The sequence below is a fragment of the Cebus imitator genome, unplaced genomic scaffold (genome assembly GCF_001604975.1).
Source record: "Cebus imitator isolate Cc_AM_T3 unplaced genomic scaffold, Cebus_imitator-1.0 Scaffold335, whole genome shotgun sequence".
Lineage (NCBI taxonomy): Eukaryota > Metazoa > Chordata > Mammalia > Primates > Cebidae > Cebus > Cebus imitator.
In genome coordinates this window covers 122216-149800 of record NW_016107650.1, presented here as the reverse complement: position 1 = coordinate 149800, position 27585 = coordinate 122216, and the positions used below count along the sequence as shown (strand labels likewise).

The following is a 27585-nucleotide window of genomic DNA, read 5'->3' as shown; positions in this document are numbered from 1 at the left end:
CACATTGCTGCGATGAATAACTGTGGGCGTGCAACCCAGAGCTTTAATTATTGACTTCAGTAAAAAGAAAAACAATGCTGAAGATATCATATCTATCTAGTATAAAGCACCTCTTTTCCAACTTCTCTCTTTAATAAAGCAATCATGGTACATCATGCTAAAATACAGAAATTCAGAATTAAACTCTTTTAAGTGCAGAACTGTGAGGTAAAAGCAACCATGTTGAATCTTCTTTTTTCTTTCAATTTTTCTCACATTTTTCTTCTTAGTTTATAATCGTATTTGTAGTTTCGTATTACTGCTATTGTGTCCAAAATAAAAGAGCTCTGAGTGTCCCCCATTTTCTACCACTCAGGGTTCCTTAGGGGCTTTAAAAATGTCAATGATAAAAAATTACTTTCTTAGCTCGTTAAAGAACAACATACTTGATAATATTTTATGACTATAAAAGTTCAGGAAATTGCATAAGAAAGACATACTACCACTCTGGACATGTGAACAGTCACAGTAGAAATGTCTTTTACATAAGTGCCTAACACAAAGATTTGTGTATATAACTAAAACTACATGCAGTGAGAACTGGTGTTTTATATTCGATTCTAACTCACTGAAAAGAGAAATATTTTGGCCTTGACAACTAAATTGATTTCACAACTTTACATGTTTGTTCGGATCTGCAGCTTGAGAAAACACTGCTTTATAATAGAGTACTGTACAGGCTTTCAAGTAAGACCAATGTGCACTGGAATCTGGAATATTTTTTTTTTTTTTTTTTTTTTTTCCAGACAGAGTCTTACTCTGTTGCCCAGGCTGGAGTGGAATGGTGCGATCTCGGCTCACTGCAACCTCTGCCTTCTGGATTCAAGCAATCCTCCTGCATCAGCCCCTCGAGTAGCTGGGACTACAGGCGCACTCCGCGATGCCCGGCTAATTTTTTGTATTTTTGTCGAGACAGGGTTTCACCGTGTTGCTGATGCTGGTTTCGAACTCCTGAGCTCAGGCAATCCGCCCGCTTCCACCTAGCCCGACCTGGACAGTACCTCTTACCAACAGTTTTCTCAAGAGAATTTTTTAACCTCTGCATGCCCGTTTTCTCCTTTCCAGAGTGGAGATAACTATCCGTAACAGAGGATTGTTACATTGACTAAAGAATACAGGTAGCTCAGGCTGCAGCCCAGTTGTGTGTGTGGCGGCGGGGGCGGGGGATGCAGACAGTACATAGTTCAGTAGCCAAAAAATGAAAAATATAACTATGATTAAAAATGATAAAAAGGGATAAGGAATGTAGATGCTGTACTAGAGGATTACAGTAGTCTACAGGCAGCCATGGTTCAGTCTACCTTCTGTGGTTGGAAAATAATGACTCATTGAATGAGGAACTTTACTCTCCTTTCTCCTTCTTGAGCCCACTACAGTGGCCAGCCAGGTGTGAATCAAAGAAAGTCAAGATCGAACTGATGCTGCCCCCATCTTCCCAATATATGGTCATATTCAACATGGATATCTTTTCTTCTTCTTTTTTTCTTGTTTTAGACAGAGTCTTGCACTGTTACCAGGCAAAGAAATAAGAATTATCTGGGCGTGGTGGCAGACGCCTGTAATCCCAGATACTTGGGAGGCTGAGACAGGAGAATCGCTTGAATCCGGGAGGCGGAGTTTGCAGTGAGCCGAAATTGCGCCGCCCCCAGCCTGGGCGACACGAACGAAACTCTGTCTCAAAAATAAATAAATAAAGACACTCATGAACATGTGTGTGTGTGCACACGGCTAGTTTTGAGATAGCCAGCCCTCTGATCAAGAAGAAAGTGAGGTCTTTTGGTATTTCTCTTATTTCATCACAGAAAAGTGTCAAATAGGTGATTGATTTCGTTAGCGACCAATCCTCAATCTTTTTTACCCAGGCTCGACGGCACTGGCACGTTCACTGCAACCTCCGCCTCCCAGGTTCAAGCGATTCTCCTGCCTTAGCCTCCCGAGTAGCTGGGATCACGAGCGCTTACCACAACACTAGGCTTTTTTTATTTTCTATTTTCTTTTTTAGTAGATACGACGTTTCCCTATGTTAGTCAGGATGGTATCGAATTCCTGACCTCCAATAATCCGTTTGCCTTAGCCTCCCAGAGTGTTGGAACTGCATGCGTGAGCCACCGCACCCAGCCCTTGCATGTGGAGGCGGAGGCGGTGGCTTCAGTAAGCGGAGATCGAGTCATTGCACTACAGCCTAGGCAGAGTGAGGCTCCCTCTCAAAATAAAAAAAAAAAAGAAAGAAAAAAAAGAAAGAAAACACACCACACCCTAGGGGCCAAGCAATGAAAGCTCAAACACCACAGAATTCGGAAAGTTTTCTCCTAGTCATAAGGAATACACTGGATAAAGGGAGGCAGGTGAAAGCGAGCTTCAGTATGTTGTGTAAGTTTCAGTCATTTACAGTGTTTTTGTTGTCATTAAAAAGGTACAGTTCTACTATTGTGTAATCAAATGCCCACAAAATCAGTTTCCCTAGTCTGCTTTAGACATTTATCCATCTCCATTTTTATTTCAATAAATAGCAAAGGGCACATTTATTTTTGCACTGTTGTGCACTATTAGATTGAAAATATTTACACATTAAGATATTAAACACATTGATAATTTACATCACTTTTATACCAAATTCAACATTAAACAGTACTATTTTGATACATTTCACTCATGTTATATAAAAATTCTATATTCTCTTTATTTCAGCAGCAGAATTTGTGTCTGGAGATTTTAAGCAATGAAATTAAAATTCAAAGTGATATCCAATGCCATGTTACAATCAGAGACATCCACAGAATAGTATCATCACCTTGCAGCAGCAGGCAAAAGTTTATTTAGTTTCCATGATAAGTGCCTTGCAGTTCCACCCATACTGTTCCAGTCATGACCGTTTTTAAGAAATAATTCTTTTGATGATGCTTTCATTGCCAACGTACGGACACATTTCTTGGTTGGGCAACTACCTAAAGAAATTCACTCTTTCACACATTGTTCAAAGGATGTTTTCAGAGGGCAATCATTTATAGTAGCTTAGATAGACTCTCAAAGCTCTGCTTCTGAGATCGATATTTTAACTTATCATTTAATTAGTACATGTCACTTATTTTTCTTTCTATGGCACTCTGGGAAACACTGGGTCCCAGTCTTCAGGGGAATTGAAACCATGCATGGTGAGTGCACTAGTCATTCCTCAACTATTCAGTAATAATAGGGGCTGGGTTTCTCTAATAATGGGAGAAGATCTTTTTCAATCTACTCTTCTTATTTATTTTCCCTTATCATTAACGCTTGAATTTCAGCTCTAAAATACTTTATTGCAATTTGGTTCTGAAGCATATGCCGAAAGCATTCAGCAAGGCTGCAGACAAATTCTTTAAAGTGCACCACCACTTCCAGTGACTTTATGAACATCACATTTAAAAATTAATCATATTTCATCTCTGTACCCTGAGTATATTTTGGACTTCCCTTCGTTCCCAAATACCCCGAATTCAAGGTATCTCAATCCATGGAGCAGTTGTCCAGAGGAAGAGAGAAGCAACAGCCCCGCCCCCAACCCTTGGGAGCAGAAAGGGAAAGAATTATCCAAAGGAATTGTTTAAAAACTCAGGTGTATCGGACAGAAGTAAAACCATGGCTGCATAGAATGATGTCCCAGGGGTCCAAAACTTAATCCCATATGGGCAATAATTTGTTTGGCATTAAACTAAATCAGTTTGATGAACTCAAATGCCCTCGGCTCAATAGGCAGGACTCTCCGAGGAGCCTGTGTTACTTCCCTCACTTAAGTGCAGATTTGTAATAAAAATCTTAATGCCAGTGGCATGCTTTTTGGACATATAAGAAGCTAACCACTTGGAGAATCATATTTGAGAGGTCAGAAAACTCCACAGTTAAAGATCGGTTTATAATTTACGAAGAAAATAGAAAGTTTTGTTTCTCTGAGTTGAAATTTGCCAAGCACGGTGGGAAATATTGCAAGTTTTTGGCACAAGGCTTTGTGCTTTCCTCATAATTTGAGATCTGCGTGAAACCTGAGGCTTCGGGGATCATTATCTGAGAAAAATCCGGCAGTTCGGTGTAGACAATTTTTATATTTTTGGCTTTTTTTGAGGTGTAACAAACACAACTCAGGATCCGAGAGGACACTCTGCGGCTGCCAGCGAGGCGGGCTGGACAGCGCACCAATCACGGCGCAGCTCCGCCCTATATAAACGGGCGGGCGCAGCGCCGCGGCCCGAGTCCCGGCCAGTGCCTCTGCTTCCGGCTCGAATTGCTCTCCCTCACGCCTGCCTTCAACATGTCTGAGACTGCGCCTGCCGCGCCTGCTGCTCCGGCCCCTGCCGAGAAGACACCCGTCAAGAAAAAGGCCCGCAAGTCCGCAGGTGCGGCTAAGCGCAAAGCTTCTGGGCCCCCGGTGTCCGAGCTCATTACCAAGGCTGTCGCCGCCTCCAAGGAGCGCAGCGGCGTGTCTTTGGCCGCTCTCAAGAAAGCGCTGGCAGCAGCTGGCTATGACGTGGAGAAGAACAACAGCCGCATCAAGCTAGGTCTCAAGAGCCTGGTGAGCAAGGGCACCCTGGTACAGACCAAGGGCACCGGCGCTTCGGGTTCCTTCAAACTCAACAAGAAGGCGGCTTCTGGGGAAGCCAAGCCTAAGGCTAGAAAGGCAGGGGCGGCCAAGGCCAAAAAGCCCACAGGAGCGGCGAAGAAGCCTAAGAAGGCGACGGGGGCAGCCACCCCTAAGAAGAGCGCCAAGAAGACCCCAAAGAAGGCGAAGAAGCCGGCTGCAGCTGCTGGAGCCAAAAAAGCGAAAAGCCCGAAAAAGGCGAAAGCAGCCAAGCCAAAAAAGGCGCCTAAGAGCCCAGCGAAGGCCAAAGCAGTGAAACCCAAGGCGGCTAAACCAAAGACCGCCAAGCCCAAGGCAGCCAAGCCAAAGAAGGCGGCAGCCAAGAAAAAGTAAGAAGTTACTTTGGCCAACTGCTTAGAAGATCAACACAACCCAAAGGCTCTTTTCAGAGCCACCCACCCATCTCAGTAAAAGAGCTGTTGCACTCCTAGGGGGCGTGGCTGGGAGAAAGACGACGCCAAGGAGGGGCGGGTCTCCCGGGAAGATAGCCGGGAGAGAGGATTTAAAGTCTTTCAGTATGCTAGGTCTGTAGCATTCTGTCGTCCAAGCTCGAGTGTGGTGGCGTCATCGCGTTATTGCGCTCTCGGGTTCTCGAGTGCATGCCATCTCGGCATCGCTAGCAGGACGTGGCCGGTAGATAATACCATGGGTAAAAAAAGTCAGGGTTTTTCGGGCTTGTTAACTGGGTCTCCAGCGCTCCGAAAAATGAATAGAACACGTACTACTACTACGTATTACACTCCCTGCAGAAGCGTATGTCTCGGGACACAATTGTGTAGTACAGACACAATTGCCTAAACGCTGTATGTCAACTGCTTGGGGAGACCACTGTAACAGAAAGATAAGAAGCTGTCACTACAGAAAAGATTTGTTCCTTAATGTGGTGCTTGTTTAAACGGCTTGCTGCCAGGCTTCGGGGGACGTCCCAATTAGCAAGTATTCTGTATGCAACGACTCCAATAATTTGTTACAGGAGTGAGGGAAAGAATGTGAGCTCTCCTAATCTATTGAGTAGTTTCAGTGTAAGCGCTGACACAATGATACATTCAAAAAAAAAAAACTCTCCAAAACAACTGCTCCACGCGAAGCGCACGGCTGTCTTGACTGAAGAGGTCTATTTATAGTAGCCTCGGGTAGTCTAGTATAGGCCTTCTGATTGGGTAAAAGTAAAGTAACGAAATAGCCAATGAAAACGTAGAACTTTAAGGGTAGTTTATATTGGCATTTGTGACGACACACTTAAATTAATCCAATCATAAACGAAATCTGATTAACCTCATTTGAATACCGCATCTATAAATGAATGGGGCCTCAGTGGGAACGATTATTTTTCCAGGTGTCTGCAATAGTATTGCAACTAATGCTGCAATGCCTGAACCTACCAAGTCCGCTCCCGCCCCGAAAAAGGGCTCCAAGAAGGCGGTGACCAAGGCGCAGAAGAAGGACGGCAAGAAGCGCAAGCGCAGCCGCAAGGAGAGCTACTCCGTTTACGTGTACAAGGTGCTGAAGCAGGTCCACCCCGACACCGGCATCTCCTCCAAGGCCATGGGCATCATGAACTCCTTCGTCAACGACATCTTCGAGCGCATCGCGGGTGAGGCTTCCCGCCTGGCGCATTACAACAAGCGCTCGACCATCACCTCCAGGGAGATCCAGACGGCCGTGCGCCTGCTGCTGCCCGGGGAGCTGGCCAAGCACGCGGTGTCCGAGGGCACTAAGGCCGTCACCAAGTACACCAGCTCCAAGTAACTTTGCCAAGTAAGCCTCTTAACACCTAACCCCAAAGGCTCTTTTAAGAGCCACGCATGTTTTCAATAAATGAGTTGTAATCCTTTCATTTCAAAAGGGGCTTCTTCGATTTTTCAGCACCATATTTCCAATGGCACTGCAGAGGAAATAGATACTATGGGGAATAACGATAGCTACTAGAAATGTTCACTGTGAGCACGCAGTAGATCATTAGCTCATTAGTATGACACAACACTAGCATAAACTGACAGTATCGTAAATGTACAGCCCTTTCGTTTCCGTGTGGAGATTTCCAAGTTGATCGTGATGTTGATCCGAGACTCGGTGTGGTGACAGACCGCCCTGAACACAAAAGAGCACGCTCTGACAACTTCTGTTTGGAGCTTTCTCCACCACCACCCATTTTCTTGTAAAATTTTTACCATGCAGATACGTAATAACTGCAAGTAAAGGCTGAAGACAATGTGAGCTGAACACGGAACTATTAAAAAGATTTCTTGTTTGCTTGCTTTGCAGTTGGGGCAGTTTCTGTGTCAGCTTAGGCTAGCCGGGGAGGGAAAGACGTATCCTAGGTGCTGAGGTGCGGGGGGGCGGGGGTGGTGGGAAGAGAGAGGTAGCTTCTGAGACACTTTAAAATTCTTTTGGGAACTGTCTTTTTCAGAAAGCCATTTAATTTATAGTCTTCTTTTGGCAGCTGTTAGCTTAAAAGTCCTCTAGGTAAGGGGAGAAACCAAAGAGTCAATCATTAAAGTGTCTGACTGCAGATAGGCAAGTTACCGCAGGACTGAGGCCCCATTTGCAGTACAATTTACCCTTTTTTAGATGCCCCTGAGTACCGAGGACTGGATAAGGTAGAAGGGGAAAGAAAACCCCTTTCTGGAAGGATGTAGCTTCTCCTGCACAAGGTAGGATGATGACAAAAGGTTTTCACTGCTTTGGAAATGGATGATTGTGGGAGGAAAAGGATCTCGGAAAGAGAGGGGAGGGAACTGGGAGGGAGTGGCTAGAAGGAAAGGAACAATACTTCTGACAAGAAAATTGTGAGATGGATGAAGCTAGGTTTGGAGTCAAGTGGTGGCTGAGATAGAGTGGTGGTAGGTGATCATTGTGTACAAGGGGAATGAATTTAGAATTTCTAATGACCTCATGCCCTCCTAAACATGAAATCATGGATTACGAGATAACGTTTTCCATAGTGTGTGGCAAGCTTGGTACCTGGACGGATAACTTAAAAGCCTGAATAATATTTTCCGAATTCTTAAAAACAACGAAGAGAGTCTAAGAAAGTAAAGAATTCAGGGACTTGGCGCGTGTTAAACCCCAAGCACTACAGCTGGCTTTTACCCAAGCCTTAACTTTCATTTTTAGGGTGTTATATGGAAACTGATCACGGTGTAGAGCCTGAAAAGAAATCTTTTTTAGGTGAATGTGAGAAATTAGACCAAAATCTGTCACCTTGGGGTAGGAGGGTGAACTGGAAATAAACACACAAATCCATCACAGGTGAATGCAAATCAAAGTCAGCTCTGAAGCTGGGTTCTAAGCAGTATAGATTCCACTACTAAGGCTTGGACTATAAGCCATTCTTGATGCTTACTTGTTCCTGGTATTCCTACCATAGAGATTCAAACATACAAGCTGAGAATTTAATTTAGACACATTCCAGACTGGTTTTGTGCCCCTGAGCACCTGGTAGAAACAAACACAAGTCATCTATGGAAAACAAGCTTCATTTTACACCTCAACAAATTGCCACAACTAAAATATTCCCCCAAAAATGCACAAGCAGCTTCACAATGAAAATTAACCAAACACCTTGAAACCAGAAGTATGACCAATGAAAACAAGAGCAACAAACAATGGAAGCTGGGCGTGGTGGCTCATGCCTGTAATCCCAGTACTTTTGGAGGCCAAGGCTGGAGGATTTTGAGACCAAAAGTTTGAGATCTTGTCTCTGAAAAAAAAAAAAAAAAGGCAACAATGGAAATAAAAGGAGTAAAAAAAGAGGATTAACAAGATACAGACTTGAAATGACTAACTTTAGTGTGAAAAAAGGAGAGTCTTAAGGAAATACAAAAGTGACCACACAGATTTGAAAAAAGAACTTTTTAAACTTTATTTGAGACAGTGTCTTGCTGAATAACCCAGGCTGGAATGCAGTTATGTGATCATAGCTCACTGCACTTGGAATTCCTCAGCTCAAGGAATCCTGCCTCAGACTCCCAAGTAGCTGGGACTACCACTGTGAGCCACTTCGTCTGGCACATTATTCATTATAAGCAAGTCTGCCTTTGCATCACCAAAACAAAACAAAAAAGCCCCTTAGCCCTGGGGCTTGAGGCAGGGAAAGGGACGGGGTAGACAAAAGTCCATGGAGGTGCTCAGTCCCAGGACAAGTGACAAAAAAAGGACAGGCCTGGAGTTATTAGGATGGGCCTTTGTACTGAGCAGCAATGTGTACCCTATTTGGGCTATCAGAGTACCCTGGTCAGGAGCCTCCACATCCCCTTCCCTCTCATCTCCATGATTCTTTACATCCTAGCTTCTTCTAAGGCGGGGAGAGAAAGGGGGATATTTATATACATCTAATATATATGTTATAATTAATATATTAAATATATTTAAATTTAATAATTTGTTTAAATATATTAAATATATAGATTTTAATATGTAGATATATATAGGTATTTCAAATCTATATATTATATATAGTATATAATATATATTATATAGTTATCTGTAACTATATATTATATATTAATATTTAAAATCCATATATATATATATAGCCACTAGGCTGCAACCCTGGTCCCTACACCTAATGTCTTCCTGCTCCCCCTCCAGCCAAATACACAGCCCACAAAAAGACCCAGCAGGCCCATTGCCCAGCAGCATCCCGTGGAAGGCTCTGGTGGTATCCTTGGGCCTCAGGAGAATCGGTACCTGGATTTTCCAGGGTTTATCATCAGCATGTTCTCTCCCTGCTGTTCCAACCATGCCCTTCTGCCATCTTCTGAGAGAAGGGAATCAAAGGATCTAAAACTGGGGATTAGGGGAAGATTATAGCCTCTCCTCACTCCCCTCTCCCTACATACTTTACTCCCCAGTCCACAGAGATGCTGCTCATACCAGGAAAGACTAGGAAATATGATTTTTATTTGATTTCCCTCTGAAGTTTTCATCCCTGGGAAAATGAAAAAAAAAAAAAATCAACCATTAAAAAACAAAAAATCAGAAACCCCCCAACTAATTCACAGAGGGCGATGTCTTATCCTCTCCCCTTGGATTTTTTGTTTTTGGAATTTTTTTTTTTTTAGGTTGCCTTATTGTGGAGTGGGATTCTGAAATACTCAAATGTCTATTTTCCTCATTGGAGCCAAACCAAAAAACTCCAACCTTCTATGGATGTGCCTGGTCTTGGACCCACTAGAATCTTTCTCTGGGTTGCTGCATGTACACAGTCTCTGTCCTGGAGGCTAAAGTTGGAGGTAGCTTCGATCAGAACCATGCCCAAGATTTCCCTGCTGTTGCATTGTTTGAAGCTGACATCCTGTGTCTGTACACAGCTGCCACTGTTGTGTCCTTGCTCTGCTTGCTATTGCCTCATGCCAGGCCCTGTCCTGCCATGACACCCTTCATCCTATCCATGAAATCCCAAGGCCAAGTTTGCTTCAAACTTTGCAGGAACAGACTTGGCCTGTATCTGGAACATATTGTTCTCAGCTTGAACATCTCCCCTACCTACCACAGAAGGAAAAGGTGAACACCTACAGCTGAGCCTTGGAAATGTTTCCTGTGTTGACCTGAAAGATCTTCTGAGACCTCAAGGAGACTGCCTCTATTAAAAAGTGGAGAAAGTTGCCATTTTCCTCCTAGGGTCTGGTGGAGTCTCCCCATCTTGCATCCCCATTCTGTAAACCATTTATCCCTGCCCACCCTCCAATTGACTCCAACTGATAAGAAGGGATGAAAAGGAACTGAGGGCTGTGGGGAACCCTGCCAGCTAGTGAAGCCCTGTGGCAGGAAAGTATATGTGGACATAGAGTATATCTGACTTTTCTTCAGCCACTAAATGGGTTGGGCTATGAATGACAGACAATGGAATGGCTGGAGTCTGCTGCCATCAGAAGCTAGGGAGGAAGATGAAGGACTGAACCACACAGACTGGAATACGTGTCGGGTACAGTCATAACTCTGTGTTCACTCTTGGTGGGATGTAGGTAACACAGAGGAGTTTGTGGTCTTGTTGCTCACTTATTGCAATGCCTTTTACCCTCCTTTTCAACTGGTTCCTCCACTGAGTCCAAAGGCTGGCAATAGGAGACAGTATCCCAGGCTAACAAGGGCTTACCTGTTACCTTAGGGACCTCATTGCTTTTAGCCTGTGCCCTTCCCTGCCATTGCCCTCCCAGTGGTTGGTATGTGGGAAACCCATTTCCGTTCCTGTGACCCATGTCTTGAACCAGGCATAAGCATCTGGTCTTTGTGAGGACAGTGGAATCTGAGGCCTTTCCCTGCCCCGTCTGGTACCTGCTCCACATTGTACCAGATATTGGACTCCTTGATGCCCTCCTCCTTCCCTTTATTCCTCCCTTCCTTCAGGTCTTGCAGCCATGTACTGTATCCAGCATCACAGAAACCTCAACGTTTCTCCTCTGCTCTGTCTGGGGCATAAAGAAGCCTTGCGGTGTGGTGAAAGGCTCTTCTTATCAGGAGTACACTCACAGGCCAGGGGGCTGCCATCTTCTTCACAGACATTCCCAAAAGTGAAACCCCTTTAGGCCAGAAAGGTAAGGACTTCATCTCAACATAGATTGGTGGTTGGCGCCAGCGGAGGGAGACACTTCTGGTTTTTTTTTTTTTTTTTTTTTTAGAAATGGCGTTTCACTGCCACCCAGGCTAGAGTACAATGGTGTGATTTTGGCTCACTGTAACCTCCGCCTCCCGGGTTCATGCCATTCTTTTGCCTCAGCCTCCCCAAGAAGCTGAGACCTGAGACTACAGGCATGTGCCACCATGCCTGGCTAATTTTTGTATTTTTAGTCGAGACAGGGTTTCGCCATCTTGGCCAGGTTGGTCTCGAACTCCTGACCTCAGGTGATCTTCCAACCTTGGCCTTCCAAAGTGCTGGGATTACAGGCATGAGCCAACGTGCCCAGTCTCTTTTTCTTTTCTTTTTTTCTTTCTCTTTCTTTTCCTTTCTTTCTTTCTTTCTCTTTCTTTCTCTTTCTCTTTTTCTTTTTGTATCATGATAGGAGTTAATGTTGCAAAGAGTAGTTTACATCTTCAATTTCTGAAGGCACTTCAATTGAGGACCCACGTTTCTGTGACAAGCATGCCAGAAGTGGCAGGGGCCATCAGGGCTAAGCTACTTTATACCCAACATCCTCCCATGGGGATCCAAGACCTGAGACACAAAGCAACAGTCTGCCCCAATCCCTCTGTTCCTCATATCTCATTCAAGGTTCATCCATGTCTAACATTTGGACATTAAACATCATAAGGTCTGTATGCCTCAGTCCTGTTAAGGGGCAGGTTTCTCTTTCGCCCTGTCTTGCACCTGGAAAAAAATGCACTACCAGTTAGAGAAGGGCCATCCAGCCCTGCCCCAACCTGGACCCCTGGGGCTCAGATAGAGGTGCTAAGCCCCTATGTCAAAGTTGTTAAACATTTCTGTTTTGTTCCATCAGTCCATTTTCTGGTGCTTGACTTTACAAAAAGTAAGTAAGCTGCTTATGAGAAGGCCCTGGAAGTGAGAAGAAGGGCCAAGGAAGATGACTAAAGGGTGAGGATTGTTTTTGTTAAAAAAGCCTGGGTAGAGTAATCTGAATCACCTGGCACCGTCCTGAATGGAATCCTCCCATGCTGAAGGGTCCTTGGAGTTTCCCAACCCCCACCTTCTCACTCTTAAGGCATGTTGATCCTGAAGCTTATAACTTAGAGCCATTTCTCACTAGAGACGAAAATTTGTCATCTGGCTTTGCAGAGAAGGTTCCACCTTACGCTCATAGTACATTGTCTTTACTATGGGTTAGGGTATGATACTTGAAGGAGCGTGTGTTATAACAATATTATTGAGAGTATCTGCTTTCCAGGCTTACGTGATTAATTTATTATTCTAGTCCTGCTTTAGTCCCTCGTAATATTTGGTCATTATGCTTTTCTTTTTAATACATAAAAATTATGTAAAAATAAAAACTTGGTAAGGCAGAAAAAAAATTCGCGAACATAATTTAAAACCACTATATCTTTTTTTTTTTATGTTGGAAATACTTGAATGCAAAAAACATTTGTGCTTTAAAGACTATATAGAAATCAAATATACAATCACCTGGCTCCAATACCTTTATAAATGGTAGAACCTTTAAGAATTTTGACAATTCAGGCTACAATGGACCACTATCCACAGAGACAAAGCCCAATAAAATCCCCTCATAATATCCTGATGGTCTTTTCCCTGATATTGTAAAGGATCAAGTAGTGTCTCTACAGTGTATATATAAAACATTAGACCAGCACATAGCTGGTACTTTTCTAAAAATATGCACTGAACGTATTAATTCATCTGAGAAATCTTAAACTGCGGGCTGTAAAGCAATTCTCTAGTGCATGTTTGTTGTTATAATGTTGAACAAACAGATTTGGCCTTTTAAAACAAAACAATAAATTAAAGCAGAAAAATTTGTACTTATAATAAAAATTTTAAATCCTAGAAAATACTGTAGAGTATGAAAATATTTTAAAAAATGGAAAAAACAAATTGATGAAATTTAAATTGTAGAAGAAGTTAAAGCGGTTAATAATTTATAAAACTTAAGATTAATGATTAGTAGTAAAAAAAAAAAGTTTCACTTATAAGATTAATAGATTAAGACTCAGCAGAGAGAGGTATAAAGAAAAGAAACCAAATAGAAGAAATTAGACATGAAGGATTTGTAAGGAATTTCATGAAGTGTGCAACATTCCATAGGCACTGGCTTGGGCACTGCAGATACATAGAGAAAAAAGGTGGTCCTTGATCTCCTGGAGCCATCAGTTAAGGAGACTTACAACTAATTGTTTCATTTTCCTTTGTCTTTCACAAAGCCTAAAAAAGTGTTTCTTATACTTTGGAAATATTCAAGAAAGTCAATTAACTTGGGCTCATACAGTAACTACCAAATTCATTGCATCAAGGCAAACATATTCTATTTTTTTAGTAATAAATAAAACATTTTGTTTTAAAACTTAAAAATATTATTTATACATACAAACGATATTTTATAAATATTACAGCCAAGTTATAATTACTTTTTAGGAGATTGGGGACAGCATGAGAAAAATGGTGAGAGAAATTCAAAAGGACTCAGAAAAGGAATGGAAGAAGCAGACTGCTACAAAAAAAGGGAGAAAAAGAGCTTGGATACCTAACAGAAACTTATAGCAGAATGTGGTAGAAAGGCAGAGAGAAAACAAAAAGGGGCCATGAGTACACAGACCTTGTCATATATTTGGTGTCTCAGTTGTGTGTAATACCTGTCAAATAATAACTCAAATATTTCTTACACTTCATGGGTTTTGGATTAAGTAGATTGATGAAAATGTCACCACACCTGAGAGGTTTCTCTGCCCAGCAAATGTAAAATGACATCCTTCTATGTTCATTCTTAACTTGCTGTTTGCATTCCTTTTCACTATATTTAGCACTGACTAACTTAAATTTGTTTACTGTTGGCCTCCCCTCCTGATCCTGAAGACTGTAAGGTCCATAAAAACAGGGAGTTCACCTTTTTTTTGCTGCTGGTTTCCTAATGCCCAAGGCTGTTCCAAGAACATGGTAGACTCTCAAATAGTATTTGCCGCATGACATAATTTCTGAAGTAATTAAAGTGCACAAATATCTATAACCACAGGAAGAGAGGTCAGTAATAAGTTGTCACAAAACTGAAAGAGTCACTCAGGTTTTCTGGGTCTCACTTTCCTCATCTATACAAAGAGGATAATAATAGTAGATCACTTCTAAAAGTTATTTTAAGGATTGAGATAGCTCCTGTAAAGCTCTTAAAACAGTGATGGACCTTTAGTAAGCATTTAGCACTATTTAACAGTTATCATATTTTCCTTTTCACCAAGTTAAAATAAAAATCAGAGTGTTCAAATCTTTTCAGGTCAAAAATAAAAGGGAGAGAATTTGAGCTTTTGAACATTTGAATCCCACCCAAGAAGAATAGTGGGAGAATTTGAAACAAAGATCACATTAGTCAGTAATATTTCTTGACTAAGCATGACTTATTAGATCTTAATGCTACTAAAGTGTAGCTAGAACTGAAGCAGAGATTCCCAATAGTTCATTATACAAGCACATGTAAAAAGAATCCTCTTTGTATAGAAAATACTGGTGATGGCAAAATGGCACTTAATAACTAAACCCACCTTATTTCTTCAATCAGGGGACAGACATGAAAGCAGAAGAGAAATTAATACTTAAAATAACTGACAGTACTAATCTATCAATAGAACTTATGAAGTCTCGTCTACCTGAAAATGATTGACTATGTATATATTCTACACAAATCCAACTCATCCTTATTTGCTACACACTGGTTCATCAATCAATTACTGAGGAGAAGAAACTAAACAAGGCGTTTTCACTTGTTCATGTTAATTTTTTAAGTTTATAAAAATAAAAATAGAATTTACTTCAGTTACAGACGTAGTTACTGGGACTTCATTAGTTATCAAGGACTACCTTTGCTAGGAAAAGTCTGAATGAGAAGATGGCAGTAAGATTGTAAAAAGTTATAATTAATAAAACCTGCGTATTGTAATTCTGCATTCATTGTTGATCCAAATCTTTCTTCTAAGACCTCCCCTTTATAGACCTCTACTTACCTACCTACCTACCTACCCACCTATTTTCACTTTACTTTCCAGCAGAAAGGTCTGAGTGGGTAAGGACTCAACACTAATTTGGTTTTGGTCATGATGTTAAAAACAGGTTAGTTTATGCTAAGCTGCCATTTGAAAGCGCTTCTCTAGCATCTGAATTATTAAGGTAAACAGTATTTTGAAGCAATAACAAAACTTTTCTGATGCATTAGATCTGGAGTAGGACCTGATAATTTATACTTCTGAATTATCCAGGTGATGCTGATGTTGCTGGTCCGGAGAGCACATTTGGAGAACTTTATTTTAAAGGACGTGAAATTGCCCTAAAATGCTTATACTAAATGGCCACACAAAGCCGGATGATCGCACAGAATTTCAAACCGAAGATAAGAGGTCCTGAAAAATGGGAGCGGCCATCCTACTTCCGGTACAGCTACGCAGGCACGAAAAGGAGTCAGGACGGGTAGTGCCGCTCCACGCCGGCTCCCTCTACGGTCATCCCATCAACCCTCGCCCCAAACGCCGGCCTCCTCATAGGCTCGTCCGGCCACGCCCCTCCGTGTCCTGACTACAGAGCCACACGTTACGCCGCCGCCACGTTACGTCCATCTGGCTCCCTCATAGGGCGTCCCGTACGTTTTACGTCACTGCGGCGCGCGTCTCCAGAAGGTTGCTTCTGGGTCGCCGACAGATGGTTCCCAGTCCCCGCCGACCCGGCCCCTCTCTTCTGGAGCCACCAGACCGCCGGACACTGGAGACTTGGAACATCTGCTGAGTCCTTTACAGTGTAAGAACAGAGGACTGGCCGGGCGCAGTGGCTCACGCATGTAATCCCAGCACTTTGGGAGGCCGAGGCTAGCAGATCACGAGATCAGGAAATCGAGACCATCCTGCCTAACACGGTGAAATCCGGTCTCTACTAAAAAATGGCAAAAACTAGCTGGGCGTGGTAGCGCGCGCCTGTAGTCCCAACTACTCGGGAGACTGAGGCGGGAGAATCGCTTGAACCCGGGAGGCGGCCGTTGTGATGAGCCGAAATCGCGCTACTGCACTGTAGCCTGAGCAACAGATTGAGACTCCGTCTCAAAACCAAAAATACTGAGGACCGAAAATTTTGAAGACAGAGAAGCCAGGCAGCAGTCCTCCCTTGATCTTTTTCCCCCTCACAAGGGTTTTTCAGGCGGCTCAAACCAACGGGAAGAGTGAGGAAGCAGGAAGAAAATTTCAACTTCAGTCTCTCAGCATCCTCCTGCTTACTTCTCCCGGAGCTGCCACTTCCCCTTTTCTCTAGTGCTGAAAATACGCTTCCCAACTCCAAGGAGACCTTTCTTGCACCTCCCTTATTGTTCTCACGCCTGTAGGACTCTTCGTGTGAGGATCAGGGTATGTGTGTATGTGAATGTGTGCGAATAATTATGCCCCAATTTAATATATGTATATATATTTTTAAATCATCTTAAGGTACACGCAGGACCGTCCTCCATTAAACATCAGACACAGTGCCTAGGGCTCACAGTACTTTTAGAGGCTTATGAAATATTTTAATTTCTTCTAAAGTCATAAAAAAATGAACATTTAAGTCAAAAAGACATTATATATTAATCTTCCTATGACTATTTTAATAAAGGTTCCTACGAAGGCAGAAGCACCTAAGGTGCAAGAAAGACAATGCAGCCGTTGATGCATGTAGCTGACAACTCTTACGAGTTTTTCTTTTTTTTTTTTACACACACATTTCTAAGTGATTTCCAGATACTAATGTCAGCTTTAAGACATACATACCTGTCCACTGTTACCCACTTTTTTTTTTTTTTTTTTTTTTTTTTTGAGACGACTCTAGCTCTGCCGCCCAGGCTGGAGTGCAGTGGTGGGATCTCAGCTCACCGCAACCTCTGTCTCCAAGGTTCAAGCGATACTTCTGCCTCAGCCCCCTGAGTAGCTGGAATTACAGGCGGACGCCAGCAAACCCGGCTATTTTTGTATTTTTAGTAGAGAGGGGGTTTCACCATCCTGGTCAGGCTGGTCTCGAACTGACCTCGTGAGCTGCCTGCCTCAGCCTTTCAAAGTGCTGGGATTATCGGAACCACTGTGTATATCCTGTTATCCCGCTTTTACCCATGAGTATATACCAAGTGAAGTTTAAAATAACTTGTCCATGCAAACCCCATGTAGCTGGAAAAAAATGAAAGAAAAAAATAAATAATAACTCGTTCAATGTCCTACATCTAATACATGGCAGAGAGCTTTCTGACTTAGGCAAGTTAGCTACAGGGTCCCTTCTTTACACTAAAAATATTATCTTTTGGCAACTGTAAGGAATAAATTTAACATGTAAAAACAAAACCTTGCATTTCAAATGATCGATGAGATTTCCATTTTTCCCTCTGCCAATAATAGTACTGCACATAAACATAGTACAGTATATATCTGTCTCTTTTTTTATAGTACTCTCCCCATATCACAGTATGCACCCACTCAACTAACGCCTCTCTGGTCTTCAGGGATGCTTCTCTCTTTATCTTGCTTCAGCACCCCAACGCCATGTATGTAGATGAAGTCTCCATTTTCTACAATGAAAACACCAACTTGAGTCAACCAGATTCCTGTAGCAAACAGTGTGAGTTGAGTTTAGGATCACATAAATATTTTAATATTATTCACTGTCTCCAACCCCCTCATTCCCAAGGATACAGAAGCTGAGACTCAGACTTAAAGCATCCAGCGAAGAGCTATCTCTAGGCAGTTAGAGTATGTCACCAAAGAGGCTCCCAAAAAACTGCAGAAATACCTCGCTCTATTCTACTCACCTTCTGTTTATATCTGGAACAAATGCCACATTGTTTTAATCAGTGTAGGTTTGTGTGTCTTCATATATAGCACTAAGTAAAGGTCCATCACTCTGTTCTTTTCCTTTTTCTTCATAATCGTCTTTACAATTTTCATTCATTGATATGAATTTTACAGTGCTCTACAAAATATTCATTAAGGCTTGCTTGGCATTGAATTTTTCAATAGTTTATAAAACCATCCTTTTAGGATTTGTAGAATATATGAACATTTTAGTATATTGAATAATCACAAAACATAAACATAGTACACTATATACCTGCCTTATTTTAAAGTGATTCTTGTTATATGTACTTCAATGATATTTCATAATTTTTATCCTATGCATCTGGGATGTTTAATCTTGGATTTAGATTCTGTTGTGCTGTTGTAATGTCTGGCTTTTCTATAATATCTTGATTTCAGATAGGTAATTGGTATTGTATAAACGGCCATTATTTTCTGTATGGTGTTCTTATGCCCACTAATTCCAATTAGTTTTTTTTTTTTTTTTTTTTTGAGACAAAGATTCGCTGTATCACCGAGGCTGGAGTACAGTGGCACAATCTCAGCTCACTGCAGCCTCTGCCTTCCCAGTTGAAGTGATTCTCCTGCCTCAGCCTCCTAAGTAGCTGGGACTACAGGCACATGCCGCCATGGCCAGCTAATTTTTTTTTGTATTTTTTAGTAGAGATACGGTTTCACTGTATTAGCCAGTATGGTCTTGATCTGCTGACCTTGTGATCTGTGCATCCTCTAAAAGTGCTGGGATTATAGGCTTGAGCCACTGTACCCAGCCTATGCCCACTAATTCCAATTCTTATTTGATCTAATTGTTTATAGAATCCTGTGGACTTTCACCTTAACCATTTTGTTATTTTCAAAGATAATGATCTTTTTTTAGTGAATCTTTGCCCTTCTGACTACCTGTCCCTATCTCATGGTATTGGCCAAACCCTGTGATGCCATGTTGAATAGGAGTAGTTCCACACCACACTTGTCTGGCTTCCGACTCTATGGGAATCCTTCCAAAACTGCACCATTAAGTGATGTACTCACTGTAGCTACTTCTTCATGAAGTTCTCTTCTCATTCTACTCTATTAAATGTTTATAATGATAGAGTTTTATGTTTTGTTAAATGTTTTCTTGGTATCTTTGGAGATGATCATGTAGTTTATTAATCTCTCTTTTTTTTTTTCAGATGGAGTCTTACTCTGTCATCCAGGCTGGAGTGCAGTGCCCTGATCTCAGCTCACCACAACCTGCACCTTCCAGGTTCAATCGACTCTTCTGCCTCGGCTTCCCAAATAGCTGTCACTACAGGTGCGTGCAACCATGCCTGGCTAATTTTTGTATTTTTATTAGAGCCAGGGTTTTGCTGTTGGCCAGTCTGGCCTTAAACTCCTGACCTCAAGTGATCCACCTGCATCGGCCTCCTAAAGTGCTGGGAATACAGGCAGGAGCCACCGTGCCGGGCCATCCTTTATTAATCTCTTAACCTGACAGATTCATAATGCTAAACTTCCTTCTATTCTTAGAATAAAACCTATATCATATACTATTTATTTTAACAACATTGTCTCTGTAATTTCTCCTGGTTTGCATTTTTCTAATAGGAGATTTTTTTCCAAAAAACATGAATGTTCATTAGTGACACAAAACTATAATTTTCCTTTCTTTCTTTCTCCCTTTCTTCCTTTTTAAAATTTGTATTCTCAGTTTTGCTAATAATATTATACAGTTTCAAAAGAAAAATGTGAGTAGTAGAGCTATTTTTCTATTGTAACAGACTCTGTAAAATAGGTATGCCAATCGAGGTGGCGTGTCCCTGTAGTCTCAGCTACTTAGGAGGTGAAACAGACCGACCACTTGAACTCAGGAGTTGGAGACTGTAGGGGGCTGCCATCATGCCTGTATATAGTCACTGCATCTCAGAAAAAAATAAAGTGAAAAAATAAGACAACATCTATTCCTTAAAATTCACTAAAAGTTGAAAACTTTGACTGGGTTTGGCAACATTTGGGTGGAAAGACATAGGAATTTTTTTTTTAACTGCCTACCTTATTTTCTTAATCAAAATTTGTTTACTCAGCTTGTATATTACTTAATTTTCTTTTTTTCTCAAAAATTATTTTCTGGCCGGGTACAGTGGCTCATACTTGTATGCCTAGCACTCTGGGAGGCCAAGGTGAGCGGATCACTTTAGGTGAGGAGTTCGAGACCACCCTGCCCAATATGTGAAACTCCATCTCTACTAAAAATATAAAAATTCGCTTGGTGTGGTGGTCGGCGCCTGTAATCTCAGCTACTGAGGAGGCTGAGGCAGGAGAATCACTTGAACCCAAGAGGTAGAGGTTGCAGTGAGCTGACATAGGGCCATTGCACTCCAGCCTGGGGGACAGAGCTAGACTACGTCTCAAAAAAAAAAAAAATTATTTTCCACTGAGGTTATTTTTTTTTAAAAGTTAAACATAAAAAAAAAAAAAAAAAAAAAAGTTACACATAGCATTCTCTTGACATTCTTTATATCTCCATTTTTGTACTTATGTTTCTTAATTTCTGTAACTACTTGCTGTACATATATATGCTCTCTTTCTGAATGTTTTCTCAAAGAACAAAGAGCTTTAGCCTACAAGTCATCTCCGCTTTGTTCATTTAATTAACTTTTGTTCTTTTAAAATTTCTCTACTTTCTACTTTCTTTTTATTTACTCTTCTGTTCCTTTTAAGCTTCTCTTGTTGAATATCTAGTTTATGTAACTTATTTTTGTTTCTTTTTTCTTTTTCTTTTTTTTTTTTTAAACACGGGGTTTCACCATGTTGGTCAGGCTGGTCTTGAACTCCCGACCTCAGGTGATCTGCCCACCTTGGCCTCCAAAGTGCTTGGATTACAGATGTGAGCCACCATGCCTGGCCTTTTTGTTTCTTAATGTATGCATTTAGTATTATATATTTTTTTCTTTTATTACCACTTCAGGTACATCCTAAAATTTTCATATGTGTTATCATTCAAGTTTATTTCATAATATTATATATTTTTCCTTATGATTTCCAGTATAATCTGTGGTATTTAAGAATGTGATTAATAGTTTCCTAAAATAGGAGGAGATTGTCTTATTTTTACTATCGTAAAAAAAGAATGAAACTTTTGCTTCTGATGCTCATTAAAGTATGAGAAATTATATATTGCTCTTTAATTATGTTATGATAAAAGAGCATAATGTATATGAAATTTATCCTTTAGTATCTATTGTGACTTTTTCTGAAACCAGGGTTAATTTGTTTTTGAAATTGTCCAATGTGTGTTTTGAAAAAAAGAATGAATGCTTTTTGTGTCAAATGAAAGAAATCATAGATAGATCAAATTTGCTTATTGTCTTCTTCAAATCCTAGACAACCGTCAATAGTTTTCTTTGCTTGTTATATGAATGTTTAACACTCATATAGAATATTGAAAGGTACCCTACAATTGTACATTTGAACTTCTCCTAATTCTGCCAGTTATTTATTGACATAATAGTGGTTCTGTAGTCAAGTGCATATAAGGTTTTGAATGTTACATCTTATTTTTGGATTTTTATTTTATCATTATGGAGTCTAGCAAAGTTCTATTTTGTTCTGTTTTGTTCAAATGTGCCTGGTTTTGATTGTCCCTTGCAGCTTGATTGTTTTATTACTTTATTTTTTATTTCATTAAACTTTTAGTAAATAGTAATTTTTATACTCTAATAATTTCAACATCTGAAATCCTTTGTTTGCCCAGGGATCTAGGAGGACATAGAAGGCTCTTCTTTGCTTATAAGCCTAACTCTCCATAGTGTCTATTTTTTTTTATTGTGACATTTATTATGACCTTATACTTAAAGATTCAAAGTTCCTGACAGTGTTTAGCATAAAATAGGTATTAGTAAATAATTGCTTTGTACATAGATAATGTGTGTAGATGTAAAGAGCTTGGATTCATAATGCTTTGAAGGGGTTTGTGTTTGTCTTCATCAGACACAAGGGGGCACTATAAGCCTGGGTCAATTTAATTTCAGGTGGCTATCATTGGAGCTCCAGACTTCATTTATATTTAGGGTTAAATCTTTGGGGCAAATTTTCTTCATCTACCTCCTCAGAGTCAAATTTCCTGTAGAGACAAACAAAGTCTTTTTTACCAGGGATGCTTACTAGTTTTTTTCTTCTTTTTTCCTTTTTTTCTCCATGCTACTCTTTTTCAAAGCTTCCTGGCTTTATGCTATGTTGGAAATAGATGTTGGAAAAGGATGCTCGATGCTGCAAAGAAAAATTAGCACTGAGACAAATGATCTTTCAGCAACACAATTTTTACTTCCTGGACTGCAGGAAGGAAGAACAAAGTCAAAGAACAAAGGGAATACACAAATTTATTACTTATGCATTTGGGGTTCTCCTTACTGCTGTGTGTGATCTCCATTCGCTGGCACGAGACCTCACAATCTAAACTAAAACCTGATTGGTTAACAACTTAAAACTTTTCTAAACAGGTAAAAGCAGTGGAAAACTGGGACATGACTGAGAGCATGTCCAGCACAGATATCTTGGTTACAGTACAAGGACGTAGAATGTACTACATGCCTGTAAGCATGGCACGTTAAACAGCTACATAGGATAGTGCTTAACAAAGTAATTAGCACACTTACTCTTTAACAAGAAAGAAAACTTTAAAAATGAACTAACTTTTCTACTTCCCACATGCTGTGTCTTCACTTTTAAGAACGTAGAATTCTGTTTCCCAAGGGGCAGACTTTAATTCCCAGAACTCAGAATCCTGATAATGGTATTTGCTTCCAGAGAATCAAAGATGTGCTGTCATTCTAGTTTCAGCTTCTAAATTTCATTGTTCTGGATGGGCTTCTGGGAATTCTTCTTTTTTCTGTTTGTTTTTGCTTTTGTTTTCTTTGGTGTGTGTGTGTGTGCGTGTGTGTGTGTGTTCTGTCACCCAGGCTGGACTGCAGTAGCATGATCTCGACTCACTGCAACCTCCACCTCCCAGGTTCAAGTGATTCTCCTGCCCCAGCCTCCCGAGTAGCTCAGATTACAGGCACACACCACCTCTCTGGCTAATTTTTGTATTTTTACTAGGGATGGGGTTTCACCATGTTGGCCAAGCCAATCTCAAACTCTTGACATCAGGTGATTCACCCGCCTTGACTTTCCAAAGTTCTGGGATTACAGGCATAAGCCACCACACCCGCCAGCCCCTTGTTGCTAATTGGTTAACTGAGTAAGAGTTTGTTGGTTGTAGTTCCTCTAGTTCTTAGGTGTTTTGCTTCAGTAGAGTTTTACAGAATATCTGGTTTTTCACATTGCAAATAAAAGTCCTTACAGTGTCCCTCTCTATTCCCATGAACACCTTTACGTTAACATTTTGTCTGATAATAATATTGCTAAACTTGCACTGTCTTGGTAAATATTTATTTTCCAGGGATATTTGTCCCTCATCTTCTTTTATTATTATTTGTATTATTATTATCCTTTAAAATCCACATACGATTTGTTTTCAGACCCAAATAACAGGAGCACCTTCTAAGGCATGTTATTACATACATTCTTTGCTCCAATTAAAAAAATATTGTAAAAAGATAAAATATTGTTCATGTTCAAAAACTGACACATGCTTTTTTTTTTTTTTAAGAAAGGCAAAAGAAAACCTATAAAACATCCATGAGATCACAACCATATAGCAAAATACCTTGAAATGCATTTCATTTAATTTAATAACTTGCATTATTTTGGAGTTTTATTGTATGTAAACCTGAAAAAGAAAATCACTGTTCTTGGAGCTAAAGAGAATTTTTATGGGAAGAATGTCTATCAGGGAAATCTACTTATTTGTAAGCACATTAGCCAATTTTGTTTTTAAACTAATGATCCTGTGGTCCAGGTAATACCCTTCCGTTCATTGTCAAATGATTACTACCTCAGAACAGTTTAGAGCAATTGGGATTCAGAAAGTGTGACTACACAGGGAATTTTCATGGTATCCAATATATACTGCTTTGAGTAATATATGTCAGTAATTTCTGATTATATTAAAGTCAAATGCATCTAACCTTTTACATTTTTATTTTGGTTAAATATCAGACCCAGTGAAACTTAAATAATATCTCATTGATTGCAACTGATAATATCAACATTATTATTTTTCATTTTAATTTTACCAATACAGGCAGTGTTCAGTGGCTTATCGATCTTTATCTGAGGTCTGTAATCAGAAAACAGCAATGGTTAAAGAAATTCTCCCACCTTCTTTTGTTCCGAGAATGGCTACTGCAAAAACCACCCTTCATCATATATGATTTAAATCTCATGGGTTCCTCCTTTTGTGACCTCTAACAATGCTAAACACAGGCTGCTATGTTATAAATATGTCTGAAAAGTTCATGTGCTGGAAGCTTAATCCCTAGTGCAAGAGTATTGAGAGGTGAGATCTTTAGGAGATGATTAAGTCATGAGAGCTCTGCCGTCATGAAATAATTGATGCTATTATGTCAAGACTGAGTTCCTGATAAACGCCTGAGTTGGGCCCCTCAAAAGATTAATAAGTGCTTATCATCTAACTTTGGTGGCTGAAAAACTAATAGCAATATATATTAGAAAGACTCTTGTCAATTAGAAAGATGACGTAACACAGTGTTAATTACGTAAAAAATCCAACCTCTGTTACTTTAGGTATATAACTGAAAAAGAATAAAAACCCAGAGAAGTGGTTAAACTTACATACTGAATTGGGCAAAATAGTAAATAATGAAAACATGACAAGACAAAGGGGCTTGGCCTAAGGCAGTCAATGCTGGAAAAATAATTAAGAATGTAAGGGTTTGTTTAATAAGGTTTATTAAAACAGGTTTTTCTTGGCTTTGACTCTCCATTTCTGGAAATGAGAATGTTCCTTTACTTCTGGTATAGGGAAGACATCATCTATAGGGAGGTTCTAGCTCCTACTTTTAAGAAGGAAAACGGGAGATCAGAGCACCCCTCTTGTATCTGCTGTTTTTAAGTCCCTTTAGCTCAAAATAATCCTTATGCCAAATGGTGTATTTTAATGTGGAATATTCTGCCATCTTTCACATGTTTATGTGAAGGTATTATGTCCCAGGCACTCTGCTAAGTGCTAGATATACGTCAATGGGCAAAACAAGCAAAAATTCCTGCCCTATTGGGTCTTACATTTCTGTAGGGTTGTCATTCATTTTGCTTCTTTTCTTTAACTTAAACAACCAAAACCTACCTTAATGTGCACAATTTATATATTTATTTAATAGAGACAGAGTCTCGCTCTGTAACCCAGGCTGAAGTGCAGTGGTGCAATCTCGGCTCACCGCCAAGCTCTGCCACCAGGGTTCACGTGATTCTCTTGCCTCAGTCTCCTGAGTAGCTGGGACAACGGGTGTGTGCCACCATATCCAGCAAATTTTTGGATTTTTTAGTAGAGACAGGGTTTCACCATGTTGGCCATGCTAGTATCGAACTCCTGACCTCAGGTGATCCAGCTGTCTCTCTGCCTTCCAAAGTGCTGGGATTACAGGCATGAGCCACCATGCCTGGCTGAAAATTGTGATTACTGATGGTTTAATCTGTGCCTTAATTTAATTATTTAAAAAAGAATTACATGCGATTTATCTTATCAATAAAGGCAACTAATAAGATTTTTTAAATTTACTAATCCATCTCTACATAATTTCCATGAAAATGAACAGATTTAATTCATAGGATTTTTTAAAAGATCTTATCATCAGTTGCAATCAAAATAACTTTAAAAGATTAATAAAGCCCTGCCAGGGGTGGTGGCTCATGCCTGTAATCCTAGCTACTCAAGAGACCGAGGCATGAGAATCACTTCAACGTGGGAGTCAGAAGTTGCTTTTTAAACTCCCAAAGTGCTAGGATTACAGGCATGAACCAACATAAAGATTTTTCTATAAGAAAGGTTTACTCTTTGGGAGGCCGAGTTAGTCAGATCATGAAGTCAAGAGATCGAGACCATCTTGGGCAACATGGTGAAACCCCATCTCTACTAAAAATACAAAAATTAGCTGGATGTGGTGGCACATACCTGTAGTTCCAGCTACTTGGGAGGCTGAGGCAGGAGACTCACTTAAACCCAGGAGGAGGTTGCAGTGAGCTGAGATCACACCACTGAATTCCAGCCTGGCCATAGAGCGAGAGAGACTCTGTCTCAAAAAAGAAAACAAAAAAGAGAGAAAAACAAAGTTTCGCCATCCCAGGCTCCATAAGGGTTCACTCTTCCAATTCCAATTTGCTTCACGATAAAGTTCCGGTGACATTTTCTCTCTCTCTCTCTCTCTGTGTGTTTTCAAAAAAAATTGTTCAAGCAATTCTCCTGCCTAAATCTCTTAAGTAGCTGGAATTACAGGCGCACACCACCATGCCTGGCTAATTTTTGTATTTTTAGTAGAGACAGGGTTTTGCGATGTTGACCAGTGGCTGGTCTCAAACACCTGACCTGAGGTGTTCTGCCTATCTCCGTCTCCCAAAGTGCTGGGATTACAGGCAACAGCTCTGAAGACATTTCTAACAAGAAAATATCTCATAAGCAGGGCATCGTGCTGCATGCCTGCAGTCCTAGCTACTTTGGAGGCTCAGGCCTAGGATTGCTTGAGCCCAGGTGTTCAACGCTGCAGTGAGCTATGATCACACCACTGCACTTCAACGTGAGCAATGCAGCAAAAGAAACTGTCTCAAAAAAAAAAAAAAAAAATGGAAAGGAGGAAAGGGAAGGGAAACAGAAGGGGAGGAAAGGAAAAGGAGGAAAGGGGAAGGAAGGGATGGGGAGGGGAGGGGAAGAGGGGGAGAAGGAGAAAGGAACTCAGAAGTTGAAAAAAAAATATTACCTCGTGAGAAATAGGAAATGGAAAATGGTTCTCTCCATCCAGATGTTTTTATATGGTCAGTGTTTATGATGGTAAGAAACAATTACTTAAACCTTGGAAAGACATTAAGTGTTGGGGGGTGGCAGGGTGGTCTGCCATTTTTCTATGCCAGGCTTCAGCCTTGAGCTCTAGATCTATTGATGTATCTTGACCCTAAGCAGCTCTATGTGAGTGTCTCAACCAGCCTCTCACCTTGGTACATACATGCTAGAGAAATTTGTGCACATCTACACCAGGAAACATGTGCAAGGAAGTTCACAGAAGTAATGTCCTCGATAATCCCAGATAGACACAATATGAAGGTCTATTACAATAAATTGAGTGAGTATACCAATGTTACTGTATATTTAGCAATATAAAATAAAATGATGGTACTGGAATAACATACGAACATGCATGAATCTCAAAAATATTGATTTGGATAAAAAGCATCATTAAAAAAAAGCATCATTAAAAAAAAGCATCAAAATTATAAACGGTTTGTGATTCCATTCATGTGAAGATAAAAATAGGCAAAATGAAATGACTTACTTACACTTTATAGATCCATTCTTAGATGTTTAAGAAAAACCAAAA

The 27585-nt window shown here is 40.5% G+C and overlaps 2 protein-coding genes across 3 annotated transcripts; both read left to right on the top strand.

Annotated features, from left to right (window-relative positions):
* The first annotated feature begins 4238 nt into the window (after window positions 1-4238).
* H1-4 (H1.4 linker histone, cluster member) lies at window positions 4239-5038 on the top strand. Its single transcript, XM_017505177.2, has one exon. The coding sequence runs from the start codon at window positions 4322-4324 to the stop codon at window positions 4979-4981; it is 660 nt and encodes a 219-aa protein (XP_017360666.1). The 5' UTR covers window positions 4239-4321; the 3' UTR covers window positions 4982-5038.
* A 676-nt stretch (window positions 5039-5714) lies between these two features.
* LOC108287009 (histone H2B type 1-M-like) lies at window positions 5715-11249 on the top strand. Of its 2 annotated transcripts, XR_001818160.2 has the most exons (3): window positions 5715-6406; window positions 7220-7302; window positions 9715-11249. XR_001818160.2 is itself a non-coding variant. In XM_017505182.2 (2 exons), the coding sequence occupies exon 1, from the start codon at window positions 5948-5950 to the stop codon at window positions 6395-6397; it is 450 nt and encodes a 149-aa protein (XP_017360671.1). In that variant the 5' UTR covers window positions 5715-5947; the 3' UTR covers window positions 6398-6406; window positions 6665-6910. The 2 variants fall into 2 exon arrangements, 1 of the variants encoding a protein (XP_017360671.1); XM_017505182.2 differs by lacking the exons at window positions 7220-7302; window positions 9715-11249 and adding an exon at window positions 6665-6910.
* The last annotated feature ends 16336 nt before the right edge of the window (window positions 11250-27585 follow it).

Excerpts from the sequence above, each read along its gene's own strand:
- H1-4 (XM_017505177.2), top strand. The coding sequence starts at position 4,322 with ATGTCTGAGACTGCGCCTGCCGCGCCTGCTGCTCCGGCCCCTGCCGAG.
- LOC108287009 (XM_017505182.2), top strand. The coding sequence starts at position 5,948 with ATGAATGGGGCCTCAGTGGGAACGATTATTTTTCCAGGTGTCTGCAAT.